Raw genomic sequence first — 16,176 nt, forward strand, 5'->3', positions numbered from 1 at the left:
ATCTCCAGACTGCTGCTGTCTCCCACAAACCTCAGACTGCCATGAGCTCCTGTCTCCTCCCACCTTATATTCCACCCAGCCATATCACTCCTGTCTCTACCTCCCTAGTGCTGGGATTAAAGGCGTGGAGTCGCAGGGATCACCTTTGTGTGAGCTTGTTTCTCTTTTAGACAGATTCAATCTCATGTAGCCCAGGGTAGCCTTGAACTGACAGAGATCCCCTCTGCCCTGTTCTCTAGTGGCTTAGCTCTGCACTCTGATCTTCAGGCAAATTTATTTGTTAAAACACAAACAAAATATCACTACAAGCTGAGTCCTCCTACATCAATCGTTAAATAAGAAAAACCTGTACAGACTTTCCTACAGGCAATCTGATGGAAGCATTTACTCGATTGATGTTTCTATTTCCTAGATGTCTAGGTTTGTGACAGGTTGACAAAAGCCAACCAAGACACAAACAAACAGTAAACATAATTTTTAAATTTTAAAATATACTTTATTTTAATATTAATGTTAATTATTTTTAATATTTCTACTTTTGATTTCTCACTGGGCTGCTAATATGTAGCCCAGGATGACCCTTGAACTTGACAAGTGAGGCAAGCATGAGTTCCTGGTACTCCTGCCTCCACTTCCCAAGTGTTAGGATTACAGGTGGGCACCACTTTGCCAGCTTGTTTTGGGTTTCGCTATAGGTAGTTTTGTTTGATTGGTTTGGGGGTTTTTTGAGGCAGAGTCTCATGTAGTTCAGGCTAGTCAGGAATTTGCTATATAGGATGCTGTTTTGCCATGGTTTTGTTGGGTTAAGCCTTTTAAGGGTAGAAAGACTACCACTGCCTCATGAGTGACACCTGGGAGGTGGAGTCCAATGACAAGTCAGAGGAAATGCTGCTCTTCACACAGGAAATTTTAATTACAGCACCATCAAGGCAAGTAGAGACAAAAAGTTAGAATATATGTATGTGTGTGTAAATGTAAGGCTTCCCTTAAAGTTGAGAAACACACACTTTAAACACAAATCAGCCTGAGTTCAAATTCTTACCCTTGGGGGCTGGAGAGGTAGCTCAGCAAGTAAGATCATTTGCTGCTCTCCCAGAGGAGCCGGTTCTGTTCCCAGCACCTGTACTAGAGGTTCACAGCCACTGTGAGTTCAGCGCCAGGGGTTATGCTAACCTCCTATGGCTTCTGTGGCTTCCACATACACATGACAGACACAAAAACCTACAAATACACATAAATCAAAATAAATCTATTTTTAAACTCTCTGCTCCATATGACCCTGAGCATGTTGGATCTCTTTTGCTATAAATAACACTGCTTTATAAGGTTCTGTTAGAGATTAATGCATAGTCTTTGTAGCTAAGAATGTAACAATTGACTTATTATTTATTGCAAGTTGGTTTACATTTGTCTGAAGATTTATATTTTTACATTAAGAAATTTTATAAAATGAATAAAGCAAACACTAATAGTGGTTATAATACAGATCCTATGTTCTGTCTGAAAAAGTAGAAAGTGTTATTTACAGAGTAGAATTTTAAAAATGCTTGAGTGTGTAGCAGTGGAATTGAGAGTAAATGATAGGGTGCTGTTGGGGGAGGATTGAAAGAAAGACTGTTACTGCAGAAGTGGGGTGTATTATCTTGTGCATCTTATAGTTAAACTCGGGTTCTGAGAGGTACAGAAAGGGCTGGGGATGCAGTTCAGCTGTCAAGGCCCTTGCTTTCTATGGATGCAGCTCTGGGTTTTGACTCCCAGCACTGCATAAGAGCAGGTGGGGTGGTATATGCCTGTAATCTCAGCACTGGGATGGAGGAAAGAGGAGGATTGGAAATCCAAGGTCACCCTTGGCTAGATAATGAATTCAAGGTCAGCCTAGGCTATATGAGATGTTGCCTTGAACATAGATAAGTAATAGAATGCACAGAAAAACTGAAAGTACCACTAATAACTGTTAGAATAGAAAAACTTTGAGCAATTCTTTTATTTCCTTTATATATTAATACCATGAAATTATCATTATAATGAGATTAGATTATGTAAGGATACTCTTTGTTTAACAAAAAGCATAAACTTTAGATTTCTTAATGTTTGGATCCATTAGTAAGACTGTTATTCTTAGGCCTTTAACTACTGAGGTGTCATCCTTCTGTCATTGTGTTTTTCAGTCAATCATTACAATTCAGTCTACTATGTTGGCCGAATCGTAAAATAGAAAAATTTTAAGTATTTTTTTAAAAAACTCTTGTGTTTTGATATTACAGATTTATTTGAGGTTCTTAGATTACCAAATGGAACACTCAAATGAATGCAAGAGAAATTTTGTGGCGGTCTATGATGGAAGCAGTGCTATTGAAAATCTGAAGGCCAAGTTTTGTAGCACTGTGGCTAATGATGTAATGCTGAAAACAGGAGTGGGAGTGATACGGATGTGGGCAGATGAAGGGAGTCGGCTTAGCAGGTTTAGGATGCTCTTCACTTCCTTTGTGGAACGTAAGTAACTAATTCATATCTGTTGCATAATTTTCACTCATTCACGATATGCTTACTGAATACCTACTTTTTTGACAGAAAAGTACTTTTCTAATGTAATTTTGTAAATTGTCACATCACATTTTTTAACTCAACAGAAGCATTTTCCTCACTAACTTACAGCAAACCCTTTGCCAAGTCAGCAAGTTAATTCAAGAATAAAGGTCGTCGGGCAGAATTTGGAAGTCAGATTATGGCACATGATGCAAAAACAAATGATTTTATACACCATAAAACACTAACTTTAAATACATAGTGAAACATGCTTGTTTTAAAAACATCAACATTAATTATATTACAAACCAATAAATTATCCAAAGAAATTGTTTTTTCTCTTTTAGATATTTTTATTTTACATGCATGCGGATAGATACAGATCTATTTGCATTCTTCTGCTTGTTGACATCCAGTCATGCCAGCACCGTTTGTTGAAGATGCTTTCTTTTTTCCAGTGTATAACTTTAGATTATTTGTCAAAAATCAGGTGTTTGTAGGTGTGTGATTAATATCAGGGTCTTCAATTCAATTCCGTTGTTCCATCTGTCTGTTTTTGTGCCAGTACCAAGCTGTTTTCATTACTATAGCTCTATAGCAGAGCTTGAAGTCAGGGATGGTGATGCCTCTGGAAGTTCCTTTATTGTACAGGAATTTTTTGGCTATCCTGGCTTGTTTTTTTGTTTTTTCATATGAAGTTGAGTATTGTTCTTTTGAGATCTGTGAAGAATTGTGTTGGGGTTTTAAGGGGGTTACATTGAATCTGTATATTGCTTTTGGTAAGATTGCCATTTTTACTGTGTTGATCCTACCTACCCAAGAGCATGGGAGATCTTTTCATTTTCTGGTATCTTCTTCGATTTCTTTCTTTAAAGACTTAAAGGTTATGTCATACAGGTCTTTCACTTGTTTTATTAGAGTTATCCCAAGATATTTTATATTGTAGCTATTGTGAAGGATGATCTCTGATTTCTCTCTCAGCCCGTTTATCATCTGTATATAGGAGAACTACTGATTTTCTTTTAGTTCATCTTGTATCCTGCCATATTACTGAAGGTGTTTATCAGCTATAGGAGTTCCCTTGTAGAATTTTTTGGATCACTTATGTAAACTATATATATATCTGCTAATAGTGGGTTTGACTTCTTTTCCAATTTGTATTCCCTTGATCTCTTTTTGTTGTCTTACGGCTCTAGCTGGAACTTTAAATACTATATTGACTAGATATGGAGAAAGTGGACAACCTTTTCTTGTTCCTGATTTTAGTGTAATCTCTTTGAGCTTTTCTCCATTTAGTTTGGTGTTAGCTGTTGGCTTGCAGTATGTTGCCTTTATTATGTTTAGGTATGTCAAAGGCTTTTTCCACATCTAATGAGATGGTCATATTTTTTTTCTTTCAGTTTGCTTATATGGTGGATTACATTGACAGATTTTCATATGTTGAACCATTCCTGCATCTCTGGAATTAAGCCTCCTTAGTCATGGTGTATAATTTTTCTAATACGGTCTTGATTTCTATTTGCCAGTAATTTGAGTATTTTTATATCAATGTTCATAAGTGAGCTTTGTCTCTAATTCTTTTTGTTGAGTCTTTCTGTGGTTTGGGCATCAGGGTAATTGTAGCCTTGTAAAAAGAAATTTTGAGGGGCTGGAGAGATGGCTCAGAGGTTAAGAGCATTGCCTGTTCTTCCAAAGGTCCTGAGTTCAATTCCCAGCAACCACATGGTGGCTCACAACCATCTGTAAAGGGATCTGCTGCCCTCTTCTGGCCTGCAGGCATACACACAGACAGAATATTGTTTACATAATAAAAAATAAATAAATATTTAAAAAAAGAGATTCTGAGGTACTCTCTTCCATCTCTTGTGTTCTGTAGTTCCTGATAAATTACCCAGATTTTCCATTTCCATAATTCTCTTGGTTTGTGTTTTCTTTATTGCCTCCATTTCAGTTTTCAAGTCTTGAACCATTTCCTTTACTTGTTTGAATGTTTTTTTTTTCTTGACTTTTTTTGCTTTCCAATTTTTTTTCTTTTGCTACCTGTGCTCTTACTGTGATAAACAAGAAAATCACTAATAAAAAAACAATGTCATGAAGTTTTTCTTCATCTATTTCTGCTAAGAGTTGTATGACATTAGTTCTTACGTTGGGTCTTTGATACACTGGAATATATTTGTTGTATTTGTACAAGGTGAAGACCCAATTCATTCATGTTCAAGTACATAACCAGTTTTGCCAGAGCCTTTTGGTGGAAAGATGGTGCTAGTACTCTTACCAAAACCCAGTTGACTTCTTATGAGAACTCTTGCTTCTGGCCCCTGTTCTAGTCTGCTCTTGGCTGCTTCTAGCTGTTTTGATTTGGAGTGTTGTAGACAGTCATAAAATCGGAAAGTACAGGTCTTCCAATATTTTCTTTTTCAAGACAGCTTGAACTGTTTGTTCTAACTCCCTTCAGAGTTGATGAAGTTTACTATGGATTTTCTTTTCTTTTTTTAATTTTAGCAAAATATACTACTGGGATTTTGATAGGAGTCACTTTAAATTTATGAATCAGTTCGAGTAATACTGCCATCTAAACTACATTTTCAAATCAGTGAACAATAGAATGTCTTCCCATAAATACAGACTTTTGTCATCTTTCATTTTTTAAATAATATTTTATAGTTTTCAGTTTCTAAGTTTTTCGTTACCTTTGTGAAACTTCCTTGCAGTTTATTTTAGTGCATATTTATTATGATAAAAATAGGTCCTCTCCACTATGTTAGTTTCCTGCTGCTATAAAACACTATGATGAAACAGCCTGTAGAACAGTGGTTCTCAGCCTCCCTGTGCTGCGACCTTTAATATGGTTCCTCATGATGTGTTGACCCCAACTATAAAATTAGTTTTGATACTCCATAACTATAATTTTCCTACTGTGTGAATCGTAATGTAAATATATAATATGCAGGACATCTGATATGTGATTCTCAAGGGGATCACAATCTACAGGCTGAAAATTGCTACTGTGGAAGAATTTATTTTGACTTATGGTTCTAGAACGTCCATAATGGCTTCCCTGATTCCATGGGTATTCCACCAAAAGCCCTTGCAAAAATGGGGTGGGGGGGAAGCACAGCCTTACTCTAGCAACTGTCAAAGCTTTCTTCCCCTGGTTCCTTCAGATATGGAAGTATTTCGTTGCTCCTGAGAAGCGAGAGGTCAGCCTTGCTCAGATCAGTTTTCATTTCCAATGAGAATACCTCACTCTGTGACTTTTCATTAATATCAGTGGCAGGATGATTCTTCTGAGAAAGTGCTTTTGCTGGCCAGGGCCTCCCCTTACTGTGTTTGTGGTGGTTTGAATAGGTATGGCCCTCATAGACTCATATGTTTGAATGCTTGGCCCATGAGGAGTGGCCTGTTAGGAGGTATGGCCTTGTTGGAAGAAGTGTGTCACTATGGGGACAGGATTTGTAGTCTCATATATGCTTAAGCTATGCCCAGTTTACAGTCTCTCCTGCTACCTATGGATCAAGATGTAGAACTCTCAGCTCCTTCTCCTTCTGCATGCCACCATGCCCCACAGTGATAAGGGATTAAAGCTCTGAAACTATAAGGCAGCCCCAATTAAATGTTTTCCTTTCCAAAAGTTGCTGAAATCATAGCGTCTCCTTCACTGCCTTAGAGACCCTAACACCAGGAACTGGGGAATTGCTGTGATAGGCCAGACCATGTTTTTGTTTGTAGTAATATGAACTTTGGTACTGTGATTCAGAGAACAGGTAAATGCTTTAAGTGGGCTTAATGAGTCATACTAGAAGGAACATGGAAGACTGAAGTGCTAGGGGTAGTTTGAACTGTGGGAGCCTAGGTCAAGAGGTTCAGAGAAGAATGTTAGCATGTGGCCTAGAAACATGTCTTGTGTGATATTTGGTGAAGAATGTGGCTAATTTTTGTCCTTGTCTGAAAAGTCTATCTGAGGCTAAAGTGAAGAATTTGGGATTAGTCCCATTGGCAGAGGAAATCTCAAAACAGCCTGGTATTGACTCTGTCATATGGTTAATAGTGTTCACTCTTATGAAGATATATGATAGAAAGGATCAAGCTTGGCAAGAAAAAAAATACAAAATGTACAATTTGAGGGGGAAAGAGGGAGCAGAAAGTGGAATAGAGCTAAAATCCATGTTCAAGGAGATAAAAAGATTAAAGGAAATCCTGATGTTAAATGGAATAAAAGGGAGTTGAGACCTCAGGCCAAGACCCCACTTAGCTGAGCTTCCAGCTTATGAAAAGGAATTAGAGAACAAGTTGGGCCCCGGTGTAGTAGTGCACACCTTTAATCTAAAGATGCACAAAACAGAAGCATCCCGGTCTCTGAATTCAAGGCCAGCTTGGTCTGTATAGAGAGCAAGCTTCCAGGACAGCCAAGCTTAGGTAGTGAAGGAAACCGTGGGAAACAGAAAGCTGGGGAAGACGTGATTGAAAGAGGGGGCCGTGTTTCAGTCCCAGCTAGCATCAGAACTTGGCAGCTTTAGCCATGTAGTTCCGACTTTAGAGTCAAGGATACAAGAAAGGAGACATGGAATCCCCCTTCATGACTAAGGAAAAAAGAAAGCCTCTGAGGCCAGGTACGTGGTGGGGTGTCCCTGTGTGGAGGCCTAGAGAGGCCATTGTGTGAAGCTGTGAAGGTGAAGTCTGGATTGCCTTGGAAACCCCAAGATGTTAGAGATGCCAAAGTCATGGGATACGTGCTGAAGAAGGTTGCTAACAGGGAGTGGAGCCCAAAGAAAGAAGTGTGTTGCAGTCGACAGAGATGAAAGGAGTTGGAGCTCTGAAGAGTGCTTTGACCTCAGACGTGGAGATGCAGAGTTTGGAGTTTGCCCGGCTGGTTTTCGGTCTTGCTTTGGTCCAGTGTTTCCTCACTGTGCTCCCTTTCCTCCATTTTGGAATGGTAATGCATACCCTGTAGCATTGTATGTTGGAAGTATGTGATCTGCTTTTTTATTTTGATTTTATAGTTAAGAGATTGCATGAATCTAAGAAAAAACTTTGGACTTTTAAAGATTGTGAATGACTCTGGGGGCTTTTGAAGTTGGACTAAATGCATTTTGTATTATGTTATAACTAAAAGCCCATGGGGGCCAGGGAGTGAAATATGGTGGTTTGAATAGGATTGGCCCCCGCAGACGCAGACGCGTGTTTGAATGTTTGGCCCGTAGTGGCACTATTAGGAGGTGTGGCTTTATTGGAGGAAGTGTGTCACTGTGAGGGCAGGCTTTGAGGTCTAAAAAATGCTTAAGCTACATCCAGTATACAGTCTCTCTGGCTGTCTGCAGATCAAAATGTAGACAATGTTCTTTTTCTTTTCTTTTCTTTTTTTCTAAGCAAGGTCTCAGTATTCCTGCCTGACTGTAGCTGAAGGTAACCTCCAACTCCTGATCCTACAAGCTTGAACCACACTCAGTTTATTCAGTGCTAAGGACTGAACCCAAACCTTTTTTTATTGCTTTTATTACTAAATATATTTTTCTGTGCTCCCCTTCCTCCCTCTCCCATGATCCCCACACTCCTAATTTACTCAGGAGATTTTGTCTTTTTCTACTTCCCATGTAGATTAGATCCATGTATGTCTCTCTTAGGGTCCTCTTTGTTGTTTAGTGAACCCAAGTCTTAAACAGCTGTACTTATGAAGTGAAAGGCCATAAAGCTTAACAGATTTGCAATTATAAATAACTTAGTAAATATGATCAAAGTACATTATGTGCACAGATGAAAGTATCACAATGAAACATTATTGTAATTAGTATACACTAATTTAAAGATATATAACACAATTTTATATAAAGTAGTCTGACTATATCAGTGCAGTCTTCTGGTTACTTTAAATAATATAGAGAACAATTGTAAAAGAAAAAACCCTGTATTAATGGGCTGGCAAGATGGCTTAGCAGGGACAAGTGCTTGCTATCAAGCCTGGTAAACTAAATTTGATCCCCAGGCTCCACATAGTAGAAGTAGAGAACCAGCTCCTGCAAGTTGTTCTCTGACCTCACACCTGTGCTGTGACATGCACACCCACATACGTGAATTAAAATGTAATTAAAAATTAAGTAACCTGCCGAGCAGTAGTACACACCTTTAATTCCAGCATTCGGGAGGCAGAGGCAGGTGGATCTCTGTGTGTTCGAGGCCAGCCTGGTCTACAGAGTAAGTTCCAGGACCGTCTCCAAAGCTACAGAGAAACCCTGCCTTGAAAAGAACAAAAAGAAATGAGAAATACAGAGCAGAGAACCTATCTTACAACACCTTGAAGTTAGAAAGAGCCATCAAAATGTGGCCACATGATGGTCTAAAGTAAATCAGAATACCGAGGAGCCATAATGATGTTTATAGCCTCATCAACTTGTCTTTTAAAAGTAACTTATCTCCTCTGGATCTCTAGTTATGAGCTATATAAGATAGGTTGTAGAAATAGAATGATTTTTATCGTGTATAATACAATTTGTGAAATTGTTTAGGCCATTCTTTATAATTAAAGTGCATTCATCATAGATAAGTTTTATTACATCCATGCCACAGCTAAAATAAATATATACTAGCAAATTTACAAAGTAAGTAAAATGTGATTGTGCTTTTTTATTGAAAACCTTCAGTTTTTTATATATCTAGTGCCTCTCGTCTTATGATGGCTTTCAAGCCACTAAGCACTTCGAAGAATCATAGAATCTTGAGTCTGGGGTAGAGGTTTAATTAGCAAGTATGCTTGTGCTCTTGTCCCATATGAACAAGGCCCTGAGTTCAATCCCCAGCACCCAAAATTAAATGAATGAATAAGTGAATAATCATGAAATGTTGCTTATGTAATGTTTTAAGTGATAGTGTTTAGCAGTATAGTAAATCACTTATTAGTTACATGCCTCTTTGCTCTTATATTAAAGGCAAAAGGATCCATATTATTGTGACTACTGATTACATTGCTCTGTCCACTCTTAGAACCAAGAACTCTGGAATACATCATATGCTATCCAATCTTTTATTTTTTCCTGAGACTGGGTCTCATGGAAACTCATTCCACAGCCCAGACTGACTTCATATTTGCTGCATTCACTGTCTGCTCCAACTGCTGGGATTACAGTTGTCTCTGGAATGCCCAGAAACTTTTAGGTTTATTTGTTTCATGAAACAGACTGTGTAGCTCATGATAATTAACTATGGATTAATTACCAACTGCACAGGAATTTTAGTGAATGCTACCTTCTAGGGGAGTCAGCCTTTTGTAGCAAAGAAGTTTTGGATAATTTCCATTCAACTACACTTCCAGGTTTTGTTTTGGATTTTACCTGTTTCCTGCCCATACTGAGTGAGAGTCAGCAGTGGCAGAGACTACAGCTCTGGCTGGTAGGCACTAAGATGCCAGTTATATAGCTGATACTGGGCAGTAGGAGAAAATGGCCAGGCATTCCAAAATCACCCAAAAACTGTACTCTTTAGAGGAAAAAATATTACAGCCCTAACTATATTTTAATGAAGTTTATTGTTTACATATTAAGAAAAAGACAATGATTGGAAAGAAAACTAATTTATTAATCTAGTACATTTTTAGACCTTCCTTTCACCTTGAAAGGAAACTTTTAGGATTTTGTTTACTTGACTGTTTGTTTGTTGGATCGGATTGGTTTGGTTTGGTTTGGTTTTTGTTTTTTGAGACAGGGTTTCTCTGTGTAACAGTCCTGGCTGGCCTCGAACTCAGAGACTTACCTGCTTTCTGAATCACAAGTGCTGATATTAAAGGTATGTGCCACCAAAGCCCACTGAAAAGAAAAAAAGCTTTTTAATTTATAAGTATATGTGTGTGTGTCAGTATAATATATCACAATATTCAATTCTTCCTTGAAAAATAATATACTTTCTAAAAATAAAAACTAGAGCCTTTGGAGAGATATACATTTTATACAGTTGAAAGCTATAATTTTTAGAAGTTAGTTGAATTTGGCAAGCTTGTTCTACCTCCATAATCTAGTTTAATGGTGGAAAATATTAAGCCACCTGTCTCCTTGGCCGTGTGTGTGTGTGTGTGTGTGTGTGTGTGTGTGCGCGTGCGCGCGCACTCTGGATCACATGATACTGTTGTTCTCAATTGTTTCCAGCACTGCTTTATCTTAGCAGAAGCAAGCACACTGCATCATGACCCAGCATAATAAATGTTCACCTATACATGAGAAGGTATCAAAGACAGAGGCATGGAACATTGCAAAAACACACCAGAGGCATTAACACTTCGGAGAGTAAAGGGCATTTCTCATTTATAGGAAAATATTAAAGATTTTGTTGAACTTAGCATAAGGGCTCACGCCTGTAATCCCAACACTTGGGAGATGAGGCAGGAAGATTGCAAGAAGTCATCCTTGGCTACAGGATGAGATCCTGATTCAGAAAAACAAGAAGAAAAAGATTATCTCGAAAAGCAAAAATCATAGTAACCCTTAAGAAAATGAGACATTCCTGCTTGCAAGAACTACCGACAGGTAGTACATACATGGCCAGTCTTCTCTATATGTGTGCTGTTCTTGGGGAAAAGGCCCTTTTTGTAATTCTAAATGGATTTTATCCTGACAAAAAATTAATAACACAAAACATGTTTTGGTTTTGGTTTGTTTTTTGTTTTTTTCTGTGAACCAAAACCAAGGCCTCATGCGTGCTAGGAAAGTCCTCCTCCACTAAGCCGTATTCATTTCCAGCCCCAGAACTTTTAGTTGTGTGAACCAGTGGCATCAAATACATTCACACTGTTGTGCTTGTACAACCATCACTACTGTCTCCTTTTTTTGGTGTGTGTGTGTGTGTGTGTGTGTGTGTGTGTGCGTGTGTGTATGTGTGTGCAAAGCATGATGGATGTGGAGGATAAGCTTGTGTACCCCAGCATGTGTTTGGAGGGCAGAGGACATCTTTGTGGAACTGGTTCTCCTTTTCCACCTTTATGTGTTTTCCAAGGGGATGGTAGGCAAGTCCCTAGTCTAACATAGCAAGCACCTTTGCTACTGAGCCATCTCACCTGCCCCTCCTAAGCATTTTTATCATTTCAAACTGAAACTCTTTCCTTTAAATACTATCTTGTCCCCCAGTATCTGAGAAGTTTGGTTCTATTTTTGATCTCTGAATTTGCTCAGGAGCCTCATATAAATGAGGTCATATGAATTTGTCATATGATAATTATTATCTAATTATGGGAATTGAAGTAGCTGCCTTGCTTTGCTTAGCATTATGTTATCAGCTCTCAGCCATATATGCAGCAAGATTTTTTCTTTGTCTTAATATTCCACTGTCCTGTTTTCTTTTAGCCATGATGGACATAGGGGTGGCTTCTGCCTGTTGGCTAATGTGATTAATACTGCCCTCCATTAGTATTCAGGTACAAATTTGAGCTCCTACAGAGTATACTGTTGGATATATAGCTAGCAGTGGCATTTCTGGATCGTGAGACAATCTCATGTTCAACTTTTTGAGCAGGAACCAAATTTCCACATCTTACGGATTTTCCCCCCTGCAACACATAAACAGTTCCTAATGTTTCCATGTCCTCTGTATTGGTTGCTTTTCTTGTTGCTCTGATAAAAGCAACTTAAAAAGGTATAGGTCTATTTTGGCTCATGGTTTACGGAGACAATCCATCATGGCAAGGAAGATATGACAGCAGGCGCAAGAGGTAAGTGGCCATTTGATGTCCAAGGTCAGGGAGCCAATAGCCGATGAACACTAGTGCTACACTTGCCCTCTCCTTTTCCTTCAGTGAGGGGCTCCAGCCGGGGATACCTCAGCAAACCTTTCTAGCAGCATCCTCACAGACATGTCCAGAGGTCTGCCTCCTGGGCCCTTCTTATCTCATCAACTCGTAATTAACCATCACAATTGATAGCATGGTCTTTTAAAGTTTTGAAAAATTTTGCTCACCTATGTAGAAATTCCTTGAGAAGTATGGAGCATATACTATACTCATATTGTCATTACACTGAAAACAACTTTTTGGTGCCCAGCATTTAAAAAGTTGTATGAGCCAGCATTACAGAATATGGCCCTGTTCTTACTGGTTGTATATTACATTGTGTTCATGGAAAGGTCTGTAAGCTAAGAAATTACTCTTATAATTAGTCAATTCTTTATTTACTTTGAGGCAGGGTCTCTGTACATAATCCTGGCTGTCCAGAAACTCACTTTGTGGACCAGGCTGGCCTTGAACTCAGAGAGATCCAGCTGCTGCTGCCTCCTAAGTTCTGGGATTAAAGACGTGTGACTTCACTCCAGGCTAAAGTTAAATTCTTAAGTACAAAATAAATGAAGATGAGTTTTTAGTCTTTATGTCACTGTTCTTAGCAACATTAGTTTTCTTTCTTTCTACAGCTCCCTGTACAAGCAGCACTTTCTTTTGCCATAGCAACATGTGCATCAACAATTCTTTGGTCTGTAATGGTGTTCAAAACTGTGCATACCCTTGGGATGAGAATCACTGTAAAGGTAAGTCTGATGCAAAGGCCAGCATTTCTATGAGGAGTAGGGGTTCCTTTCATAAGAAATTAACTAAAACGTCTTTTTCTACTGGTATTCTTAGCATGGTTGCTTTAGCACATAATAACATTCTTTTTTTTTTTTTCACTGAAGAATAGGTTTCTCTTTGTAGCCCTGGCTGTCCTAGAACTCATTCCATAACCAAGCTGGCCTCAAACTCAAAGATTCACCTGCCTCTGCATTCCAAGTGCTGAGATTAAAGGTGTATGCCCCCACAACCTGGTATAATAACATTCTTGAAGAATAATTGGCTTCTAAAGCATTTCTTTGTAGAGTGTATTGTCAGGTTATTCAAAAGTATATCTTTTTATCTCTTGCCCTGTATTATTGCTGAATCATGGAGTTAGATTGTTTAGAGGACAACCTCGAGAATGGAAGAACTAATAAGACCAGCTAATAGATTGTCACAGTGATGTAAAAGCAACGCATTATAGAATGCTTTTTCTTTCTTTGTTCTTTTCCCTTCATCAAGTTACTTGTGTTTCTAACATATACTCTGAAGTGCAAATATGATGATGAGAGGCCTTAGATACCTGTAGCTTGGTAATCGCATCAGTTGGAGGAATAAAACATATCTGTCTTTCATCTTCCTGAGAGTTGGATGAATAAATATCTTACTGTGGGAAGGTGTTGTACTCTGAAGGCAACACTTACTACTTGGCATGCAAGTACTTATCATTCCAAAACAATAGGCTATGGTGGTACTCCTGGATTATTAGTCTGATCCCACAGATAGGAATCAATACAGCATTTGTCAAATCTGCCTTACAGCAGAAAACCAAACTTGATAGATCAAGAGTATTTGTTTTGACATTTTCTATACTAATGTAATTTGCAGATTGTAAGCACTTATGAACCTTTTGAGTAAGGGAGCTGAAGCTGAGTTTTTCTGTTCCTCGCTAGCTATATCATGATTTGTTACTTGACTCGAAAATCATGGTTAATAGTATTTTCTGTTTGTTTAAAAAACAAAAACAATTCTTCAGTTGAATTTTCTCTGGTATGTTTGAATCAAATATCCTGTTTTACATAAAAATGTCTAGTCAATATGTGCTGGAATTCCTATTAGTGAATTGTGAAAACCTCAACATTTCTTTCTTATAGAGAAGAAGAAAGCTGGACTGTTTGAACAAATCACTAAAACTCATGGAACAATTATTGGCATTACATCAGGGATTGTCTTGGTTCTTCTCATTATTTCTATTTTAGTACAAGTGAAACAGCCCCGGAAAAAGGTAATGGCTTGTAAAACTGCATTCAATAAAACTGGGTTCCAGGAAGTATTTGATCCTCCTCATTATGAACTGTTTTCACTAAGAGAGAAAGAGATTTCCGCAGACCTGGCAGATTTGTCAGAAGAACTTGACAACTACCAAAAGATGCGGCGCTCCTCCACAGCCTCGCGGTGCATTCATGACCACCACTGTGGATCTCAAGCATCCAGTGTCAAACAAAGCAGGACCAACCTCAGTTCTATGGAACTTCCCTTCCGAAATGATTTTGCACAACCACAGCCAATGAAAACATTTAATAGCACCTTCAAAAAAAGCAGCTACACTTTCAAACAAGCACATGAGTGCCCTGAACAAGCTCTAGAGGACAGAGTAATGGAAGAGATCCCCTGTGAAATTTATGTCCGGGGGCGAGATGATTCTGCGCAAGCATCCATATCCATCGACTTCTAATAGTCAGCTTAAGGCGCTAATTATTAAGTATGTGTATGCAGCCTACACCAACACCCATTCTGTCTCAGCAACCAATCTTGTTCTGTCAGAATTTGAAAGACCTTCATAATCTATCATAATGCTGATGTTTTATTATCTCAGGCAATCTATATATGTGAAACCAACCAAGGAACTTAATGTATTCAGTGGAAAAAGTCATCATCCGTTGCTTGGTATCTTATCTACAAAATACCACCAGTTCAATAACAGTTGAGGAGCGAGTGGTCATGTTGAGCCAGGCTCAGCAGCCTGGAGGCGTTGACATCAGGATACTATTCTTGTTCGCACAGCCCCATCAATTTGATCCCACAGTAAATTTAAAAGTAAGATTTTTCTTTTTAGTCCTTTTGTCTTTCTTTTCTCCGATGTGTTTGTTTACCTGTGGTTTTACCATTTTGGTTTCCTGCATAAGGGGACAAAGCGTCACTATATTCAGCATGGGCATGTATTTGCTCTTACGTGTAGAATATGGCTAGTCCTGTGATGAGTGGCAGTTTCAAACACAGTCGTATTTCATTTCTCCCTGAATCATTTCTATACTGTTGTCTTTAATAACTGTAACTTTAGTCCTCTTTTATGTGGGAAGTAGTAGATGACATGATTTATCACCTTGAAATCATGTTTCATCTTTAATTGTGCTAGAAAAGTAACAATCCTGGGGTGTATTATTACCAGTTAATCCTGACTGGAAATTTGAAAAAGATTAAAAACATGTAGCAACCTCTGAAGTTGTTCCTGTTGGGTCTCATTCAGTGACAGACATTCATCCCAATAATCAGTCCCAGAATTCACTTGTAGACAGGCCTTTAATATGGCCTCATGCAGAACTTCACGTCAGATCTATGCTCCTATCATCTTTCCAAAAGATTTATTTGTTCTCTTGGTATTGGTTTGTCTTTGGCACATGGTAACCATGGTTACTGAAAGTTTAAAGATGTCCTCTGAGAAACTGTGTGAGCCTTTACATAGCTTCTGCTTGGAACAGTGCATTTTTCTAGCCATTATCATCAATAGAAACTTCAACTTTTTTTTAAAGCACTTTTGACCTTGTTTTATAAAGTATATAAAATGATAATTTATAAACATATCAAAACTCATTGGTTTTTTAGACTTTTGATATTATTTGATACTGTACAAACTTTATCAAACCAATATTTAAGACACACGAGACAGATTTCTTTGAATGTTCACATTAGAGACTTTGTGTAGAAATAGGCTGTGGTGGGACTGTACCATAAACTATTATAAAGACCTTGGTCGTGGGGACATGTACATAAGCTTTTTCTTTCTTTGCTGCTGTATTTAGTTGGTGATAAGTTTTTCACTGTGGTATTTATTGTTCCAAATCACAACAGAAATCTTATATTAAAGTATACATTGTTAC

General features: G+C 38.2%; 1 protein-coding gene across 1 annotated transcript in view; it reads left to right on the forward strand.

Annotated features, from left to right (window-relative positions):
• Positions 1 to 15,565, forward strand: part of Neto2 (neuropilin and tolloid like 2) — a 56,411-nt gene extending 40,846 nt beyond the window's left edge. Inside the window, exons 7-9 of the mRNA XM_038312931.1 lie at positions 2,265 to 2,493; positions 12,904 to 13,017; positions 14,173 to 15,565. Of these exons, the coding sequence (XP_038168859.1) occupies positions 2,265 to 2,493; positions 12,904 to 13,017; positions 14,173 to 14,753 (924 nt within the window). The 3' untranslated portion in view covers positions 14,754 to 15,565. The remainder of the gene's footprint in view (positions 1 to 2,264; positions 2,494 to 12,903; positions 13,018 to 14,172) is intronic.
• The last annotated feature ends 611 nt before the right edge of the window (positions 15,566 to 16,176 follow it).

Source organism: Arvicola amphibius, chromosome 15 (assembly GCF_903992535.2).
Source record: "Arvicola amphibius chromosome 15, mArvAmp1.2, whole genome shotgun sequence".
In the NCBI taxonomy this organism is placed as follows: Eukaryota; Metazoa; Chordata; class Mammalia; order Rodentia; family Cricetidae; genus Arvicola; species Arvicola amphibius.